This window comes from Dasypus novemcinctus, unplaced genomic scaffold, assembly GCF_030445035.2.
Source record: "Dasypus novemcinctus isolate mDasNov1 unplaced genomic scaffold, mDasNov1.1.hap2 scaffold_193, whole genome shotgun sequence".
Lineage (NCBI taxonomy): Eukaryota > Metazoa > Chordata > Mammalia > Cingulata > Dasypodidae > Dasypus > Dasypus novemcinctus.
Genome location: NW_026688170.1, coordinates 113,958 through 122,598, shown reverse-complemented (window position 1 = coordinate 122,598; position 8,641 = coordinate 113,958). Strand labels below are relative to the sequence as shown.

The 8,641-nt window shown below is 39.2% G+C and overlaps 1 protein-coding gene across 1 annotated transcript; it reads right to left on the bottom strand.

Moving 5' to 3' along the window:
* Positions 1-241: 241 nt before the first annotated feature.
* Positions 242-1,945, bottom strand: LOC131277623 (ornithine decarboxylase-like). Its single transcript, XM_058292672.1, has 4 exons — positions 1,753-1,945; positions 1,177-1,643; positions 845-996; positions 242-731 (listed from the first exon to the last, which is right to left on the bottom strand). Exons 1-4 carry the CDS (start codon positions 1,943-1,945, stop codon positions 242-244), a joined length of 1,302 nt encoding a protein of 433 aa, XP_058148655.1.
* Between the last annotated feature and the right edge of the window lie 6,696 nt (positions 1,946-8,641).

Genomic DNA, 8,641 nt, shown 5'->3' with positions numbered 1-8,641 from the left:
GACAACCGGGGGAGGGGGGATTAAATAAATAAATACATCTTTTTTAAAAATCCATATAAAACAAAATAATCAACTACTTTCCATAGGAACACAGATAAGTGTAACCCCATCTCCTAGTCTTCCTTATTGCTGTGTCTGTGCCAATCCTACTCTTAGAAGGACATTTCAAAACTAGCAGTAATTAAGTTAAATGATCCCCCATTCAAGCTAAACTCACAGTTAGCAGCTACAAAAATGGTATTTACACATTAATACTAGCTGGAGCACAAGTGGCCGGGTGGCGCTTCATCCCACTTTCCCAAGCACAGGAAAAAGACAGAGCACTGGCGTCTTGCTCCTCTACTTTGGGTGGAAACCCCCCGATCTCGATTTGTTGCATGACTTGCCACGCAGGCCCTGACATCACATAGTAGATGGTTGGCCTCTGGAACCCATTGAAAGTGGAAGCAGTAGCCACAGTGTAAGCCCCCATGTTCTCAAACAGCATCCAGTCACCCACGTGCATTTCCGGCAGGCCACAGCACTCAACGATCCGATCAAGGCCATCACACGTGGGTCCCCATATGCTAGATGAGTAATATTTCTCATCTGGTTTGCATCTCTTCTGCAGAAGAGGCTTTACATGCTCATGACCATAAAGGACACAATTAAATGATCCATATACTCTGTCATTCACATAATACACAAAGGTTTGTTCACTCGATTCATCTTCATCATCAGAGCCTGTGTTCCTTAAATACAATTTTTTTTGGCAATGATATTCACTGCAAGTGTGAAAGCTGAAGCAACATAATATCGGCCTGGTTCAGCTATGATTCTCACTCCAGAATCTAATGGGAAATACTTGTCTAATGCTGGATTAATGACACTGGTTATCTCTCCAAATGTAAGCTTCACATCATCAGTTCTGGGAAAGCCATCATCAATATCAAGCAGATACATGCTGAAACCAACCTCAGCTCCCGTGTCAAAGACACAGCGGGCATCAGAGATGGCCTGCACAAAAGTTTCAGGATCAGTTTAGCCACTTCCCACATGGAAGCTGACATCAATGACATCGATATCAAGCTCTTTAGCCCATTCCAAAAGAAGCCTGCTGATTTTGTGTGTGGCTCCAAATTTAACACTGAGTGGCAGACTGCTTTGGAGTCATTGGTGGCAATCCACAAAACCAACTTTTGCCTTTGGATGTGCCCTGGCCACTTTCATCAACTCAACCTCGCTGTCAAAAGTCATCATCTCAACTCCATTATTGGCGGCATACTTAATTTGAGACACTTGTTTACAAGGGTTTGCGTAGATTATCCTCTGTGGCGGCACCCCAAGACTCTGTACCAACTGGATTTCAGTCTTGCTAGCACAATCAAATCCTGTCCCTATGGAAGCCAGGGTCTTCACTGTGGCTTTATTGTCATTACATTTGACTGCAAAGAAGGGGGTGACACGAGGAAGAACTTTTAACCATCTCAGATGTTTCTTTAGAATGTCTCCAAGGTCCACAACATAGAAGGCATCTTTATCATCATCAGAAGAAACTTCATTAATTTTTTGGTCCAGAATGTCCTTGGCAGTAAAACCTTCATCAAGGAAATGGCAGTCAAACTCCTCATTACTGAAGTTGTTCATGGTTTCTTGATGTTCCACTGAAACACAACAAAATGGAAAACTAAGAAACAGAATTTAAAGAGATTTCTTTGAGCTTTTCAGGAAGGCAATTCTCCAGGAATTCCAAATCTTGCTGAATTATAAGACTTGTGGCCTTGATGCAGCAGCAGAAATGTTCTCCTAGCACTTGGGTGCCAGGGCCACCCCCCGAGGAGGTCCTGCAGCCCACAATGCTGCCACCACCGCTGCCCACCTCGCTCCCTCTGCCGGAGGACTGCTGGCCCAAGTAGGCGCCAGAGCTGCTGCCAGAGGGTGGTCGGTGGCAGGGCTGCAGGGACATGACTCATTTTTCTTTTTCAATATATCTTTAGCTATTCAGGGCCTCTTTCTTTTCCAAATAAATTTCACAGTGAGCTTTTCTAATTCCTTAAAGAATGCTGTGTTGATTTTTATTGGGATTGCATTGAATGTGTAGATCAGTTTTGGTAGGATAGACATCTTGATAATATTTAGTCTTCCTATCCATGAACAGGGAATATTCTTTCATTTATTTAGGTATTCTTTGATTTCCTTGAACAGTCTTATGTAGTTTTCTGTGTATAAGTTTTTTACATCTTTAGTTAAGTTTATTCCCAGGTATTTGATTTTTTAATTTACTATTGTAAATGTATTTTTTTCTTGATTTCCTCCTGAGCTTGCTCATTATTTGTATATAGAAATACTACTGATTTTTGCACATTCATCTTATAACCTGCAACTTCACTAAACTCATTTATGAGTTCTGGAAGCCTTGTTGTAGATTACTAAGGGTTTTCTATGTATAGGATCATGTCATCTGCAAATAATGAAATTTTGACTTCTTCCTTTCCAATTTGAATGCCTTTTGTATCTGGTTCTTGCCTCAGTGCTCGAGCAAGTACTTCTAAGACAATGTTAAATAGAAGGGGTGAGAGTGGGCATCCTTGTCTCATTCCTGATCTTAGAGGGAAGGATTTTAGGATTTCACCATTGTAAAAGATGTTGGTTGTGGATTTTTCATATATACTCTTTATCATGTACAAAAAATTTCCTTGTATTCTGATCTTTTGGAGTGTTTTTATCAAGAAAGGGTGCTGTATTTTGTCCAATTCTTTTTCTGCATCTATAGATATAATCGTGATTTTTTCCCTTTAATCTGCTTATATGGTTTATTACATTGATTGATTTGCTTATGTTGAACCATCCTTGCATACCCGGAATGAATCTCACTTGGTTATGGTATATAATTTGTTTAATGTGTTGTGCAATACAGTGAGCAACTATTTTGTTGAGGATTTTTGCATCTAGGTTCATTAGAGAGATTGGTCTGTAATTTTCCTTTCTTGTGGTGTCGTTTCTTTGTTTGGCTTTGGTACTAGGGAAATGTTGGAATCATAGAAGGAGTTAGGTAATGTTCCTTCTGTTTTGATTTTTTGGGAGAGTTTCAATAGGATTGGCATTAGTTCTTTCTGGAATGTTCTCTAGAATTCACCTGTGAAGCCATCTGGCCCTGGATTCTTCTTAGATGGGAGGTTTTTAATGACTGATTCTATCTCTTTACTTGTGATTGGCTTGTTGAGATCATCAATTTATTCTTTCATCAATATAGACTGCTTATGTGTTTCTAGGAATTTGTCCATTTCCTCTGAATTGTCATTTTTGTTGAAATATAGGTTTTCAAAGTATCCTCTCATGATAATCTTTATTTCTGTGGGGTCAGTGGTGATATCTCCCTTCTCATTTCGTATTTTGTGTATTTGCATCTTCTCTCTCTTTTTCTTTGTTAGTCTAGCTAAGGGTTTGTCAATTTTATTGATCTTCTCAAAGAACCAGCTTCTTGGTTTTGTTTATCCTTTCAAGTGCTTTCCTATTTTCTATTTCATTTAGTTCTGCTCTTATCTTTGTTCTTTCTTTCTTTCTTCTTCCTGTGGGGTTACTTTGTTGTTTGTTTGTTTGTTTTTAACTAATTCCTCCAAATGTGCAGGTAGTTCTTCAATTTTTGCTCTTTCTTCTTTTTGGATGTATGAATTTATGGCTATAAATTTCCCTCTCAGTACTGCTTTTGCTGCACCCCATAAGTTTTGTATGTTGTGTTATCATTTTCATTAGTTTCAAGGTAGTTATTAATTTCTTTTGAGATTTCCTCTTTGACCCACTGTTTTTCTAAGAGTGTGCTGTTTAATTTCCATATCTTGGTGTGAAATCTGGCTTCACTCCACTGTGGTCAGAGATATTATTTTTTATGATTTTGATCTTTCTGAATTCACTGAGCCTTTCTTTGTGGCCTAGCATATGGTCCATCTTGGAGAATGATCCATGTGCACTTGAGAAAAATGTATATCTTGCTGTATTCGGGTGTAATGATCTGTATATGTCTATTAGATCCAACTCCTCTAATATACTGTTTAAAGTTTTTGTTTCTTTAGTGTTTCTCTTTTGAGATGTTCTATCCAAAGTTGGTCATGGTGTATTAAAATCTCCCACTAAATTGTAGAGGCATCTACTCTTTCACTTAGTTTTTCCAGTGTTTGCCTCATGTATTTGGAGGCGCCCTTGTTAGGAGCATAAATATTTATGATTATTCATTCTTCTTGAGAGATTGTCCCTTTCACTAATATGTAGTAGCCTTCTTTGTCTCTCACAATTATTTCACATTTAAAGTCTATTTTGTCTGATATTAATATAGCTACTCCTGCCTGTTTTTGGTTATTGTTTGCTTGTAAGATTGTTTTCTAACCATTCACTTTCAACCTCCATGAATCCCTGGGTCTAAGATGTGTTTCTTGTAGACAGCATATAGATGGGTCATATTTCCTTATCCAATGTCCCAGTCTGAATCTTTTGATAGGTGAGTTTAATCTGTTGACATTCAGTGTTATTACTTTCAAGGAATTATTTATGTTAGCCATATTTTGATTGGACTTGTGTTTGTCATATTTTGTTTGTTTTTTTCCTTCTCTTTTTGTCTTGTTCGTTGCTCTTACACTCTCCTCCAACTCTTCCTGTCCTGTTTTTTCCTTTCTGCAGAACTCCCTTTAGTATTTCTTGAAGGGCAGGGTTCTTTTTGGCATTCTCTTTCAATTTTTGTTTATCTGTGAATATTTTGAACTCTCCATCATTTTTGAATGCTAGTTTAGCTGGGTAGAGTATTCTTGGATGGATTTTTTTTTCTTTTAGTACCTTGACTATATCATACCACTGCCTTCTTGCCTCCATGGTTTCAGATGAGAAAGCAGCACTTAATCTTATGGAGCTTCCCTTGTATGTAATGGTTTTCTTTTCTCTTGCTGCTTTTTAGAATTTTTTCTTTGTCTTGAGCATTGGATAATTTGACAAGTATATGTCTTGGGGTGGGCCTGTTGGGATTTAAAATGTTTGGGATGTGTTGTGCTTCCTAGACATGTATATCCATCTCTCTCAGTAGATTTGGGAAGTTTTCAGCCATTATTTCCTCCAACAGCCTTTCTGTCCCCTTTCCCTTCTCTTCTCCTCTGGGATGCCTATAATACATATGTTTGTGCATTTTGCATTGTCATTCAGGTCCCTAAGTCCTAGTTGGATTTTTTCTATCTTTTTATTGATCAGTTCTATTATCTGTTTGATTTCAGATGTAATGTCTTCCATGTTGCTAATTCTCTCCTCTGCCTCTTCTAATCTGCTGCTATATGCACCAAGTCTATTCTTCATTCCTTGAACTGTGGTGTTCATCCCCATCATATCTGTTATCTTTTTGCGTATGTTTGCAATTTCCTCTCCAAGCATTTTCTTCATATTGTTAATTTCTTCCTATACTTCAGTAAGCTGGTCGCTAATATATATTTTGAGATCTTTAATTACTTGTCTGATGTTCTGCTCCCTTTCCTGGCTTTTAGTTTGTTCATTGGATTCAGCCATGTTTTCCTGATTATTGGTTTGGTTTGTAGTTTTTTGTTGCTGTCTGGTCATCATTTTATCTTGATGGGTTTAATCATCTTGGGGATTAATTAGTTGTTCTTGCATAAGTGTTATGTCTTCTCTTTGTCACTTTGTTCTTCTTGTTCTTTGTTCTTGTTGCTAAGTTCACTTTGAAGGCAAATATTAGGGCCAGGGAAAGCAAAATGAGTAAGAAAAGAAAGTGTGTAATGTAGTATTGGTAATAAATGTTAACAGAGCATAAATGTGAGATCTGGGAGAGTGGATATTAGACTCATGTAAATTGTGTTGAGTTATAGCAGTAAATAGAGTACCTATAATGAGACAGTCAAGTGAATATGGAAGGAATAGAGTATGAATTAAAAAGCCAGTGTTTTAATGAGAGAGGGAAAGAGAAAAGAAAGACAATAATATCAAGAGTGGACAAAAGACAGGAAACAGAACAAAGGTATTAGAAATTAAAAGTCAGACAATTTGGGGGCCAAAGAAAGGGAGGTGGAATGTAAGGGAGACAGTAGATGAGGGAGGATAACAAGATGTGGAGGAAAGGGGATAGTGTAGGTGGCCAAAATCAATTCACACAGAAAAGAGGAAATGGAGGATGAGGAAACACAAATGTGAAGTGCTCCCTGCAGCTCCTATTATATAAACTAAATATAATAAAATAAGAAGAAAAAGAGAGAAAAGAAAAAAAGAGAAGAAAAAAGAGGGTGGGCAAAGAAAAGGGAGGGAAACAAGCAAGAAAAAGAAAAGGAGAAAAAAACCCTAAATAAACAAAAAAGAACCTTGGGGGATAAAATGGGAGAAAAGACCAGAATATAATGCAATATTAGCAACCAAGACAAAAAAAGAACAAGAAAAAAGAAAAAAAAAAAACAAATGCTGAGGGCTAGAATAATCAAAGACATCAGTGGACCTCATTGTGCAGTGGATTCAGGGATGGCAAGCCTTTGATATTGCAGGCACAAGGTGTGTGAGTCTTTGGAGTGTGGGCCACCAGGGTTTAGGGGACACAGACCTGGGAACTATGCATCCAGCTAACAGGGGCCTGGGAGCACTGCAGTGCAACACAGCCTTCAGGGATCCCTGCAGCTGGGCACCAGCCCTAGGGAGAGGGGCCCCACCTGCAAACTCTGACCTCTGTGTCAGAAACCCAAAATTCCACCTCTTACAAGAATCTCTTCTGTCACTGTCTCACCAAATCGACATCCAGACACCTCCTGCCCTGCAAGCCTCTGAAACAGCCTGCTGGGTGTGCTGCTGCACTACAAAGAGTTCAGGGACCACCCCAGACAGGCTGCCAGCCCTAGGTGGAAGGGTTCCTCCTAAAACTTCTGTCCTCCACGTCAGAAACCGAAAGTTCCACCTCTTGCAAGAATCTCTTCTATCACTGTCTCACCAAATCTCCTCCGCCTTTTTGGCTCAGAATTTATTTCTTTCAAATGGCCCTCCACTTTCTGTTTCTCTATTCATTTTGAAAATATAGTAATTTCTTCTTTGTCATCTTCCTCTGATTGTAAAGGATCTAAGGTGGCAGTAATTTGCTGGCACAAAGCTCACGCAGATAAAAGGAATGGATTCCCCTCTTTGATTTGCTCTCTGTAAAGCTTTCATTACACATCTCCACTGTTTCAAATTTAAAACATTATGCCCCTGAGGCTGAAACCAACCACAATGTTTTTGTATTAAAGCAAACAATTCAATTAACTCACAACTTTTTATAGGCACCCCACTAGCTTTCAACGAAGTTTTTAACACTTGCAAATATTCTTCTACACTTCCCATTTGAATACCCATTACCCTGATGACTTCGTGGAAATGTTACTTACCTAAAAGAAGACCTGAGACACACTGCTTTGGACATCATTCATGACCCTCGTAGGAGTCCTTTCCGTGGGTCCCAATGCTGTTTTGGAAGACTCACTTCTTTGGGCCCTGCTTTGGAGTGCCCAAGCATTTGTTGGAGATTTGCCTCTGAACGTTATTGGGAATGAAAGAAAGAGAAAAAGAAGAATGAAAGAAAGAGAGAGAGAGGGATCAGGGGGTCTGTGAGTAGAGACTCATCAGACAACTTTTTGTTTACAAGGCACTCTATATATACTCCAGTCTACATGAGAACAAGCAGCAACATGCAGTTAACTATCAGCATTCCTCATAGTCTAAGGAACTTAAGAAAATCTTATCTCAAGGTACAGTCTAGGTGTTCAATTTACTACAAAATGTATGTGCTCATCTTTTCTTTTAGTCTTTAACAGCTTCCTCCTGTTTACTGGGAACTCTTTATTACCACATTCCTTCGGTTGCAAGCATAGCCATGGAAACAGCATGTCTCTTCTTGTGAGACCACTGTGCCTCAGTTTCCAAAGGGAAAAAGCTATAGAGTATTCCAGTCTGTAATTGGATGCAGAAGTTATACCATACTCAGCCATGAAAGGATAGTAGCTGCGGTTGCAACATTACATGAGGTGTCAGCTGACTTGGGCAGGGGGCGTACTTTTTAGTTAATAGAGCTCATGATTTGCTGGTTGCTAATCTCAAGAAAAACCTAGCATATGTCAACTCACAGACTGACCTTTTTTGAAATCATGCTGCTCACTCCTTAAAATATCCAAATCCTCTACTGTGATACTTTAAATCCAGTACTCTGTTGTCCATGCCTGAAAAAGATGATTCTCAAGATTGTGAGGTTCCTGTTTCTCAATTATTATCCCCAGGACCAGATTTACCAAAAATAAAGCAAAGCAAAGCAAAACACACACACACACAAAACAAAACAAAACAAAACAAAAAAAAACAACTGAGGTGAGGAGCCCCCGCTTCTCTAGACAGGGGGCTCGGGGTGGGGAGGCGCAGGCATGAGAGGATGCACAGTGACTCGAAGGACAACTGCAGAGATGAGGCGGATGGCGCAGGTCTACTTTATTGAGGAAGTACAAGCAGTTTTATAGAGTATGAAGAGAGGGGATTGGTGGAGGGTGATTGGGTTCTGATAGGCTAGCTTAGCTGTTGTTACCTTATAAGGGCATAGAAGCAGAACTCATCTACTAGGCTGGTCAGTAGTTACTAGGGAGAGCTTAAATTTGAGAGGGCTGAGCTGGATAGCTCA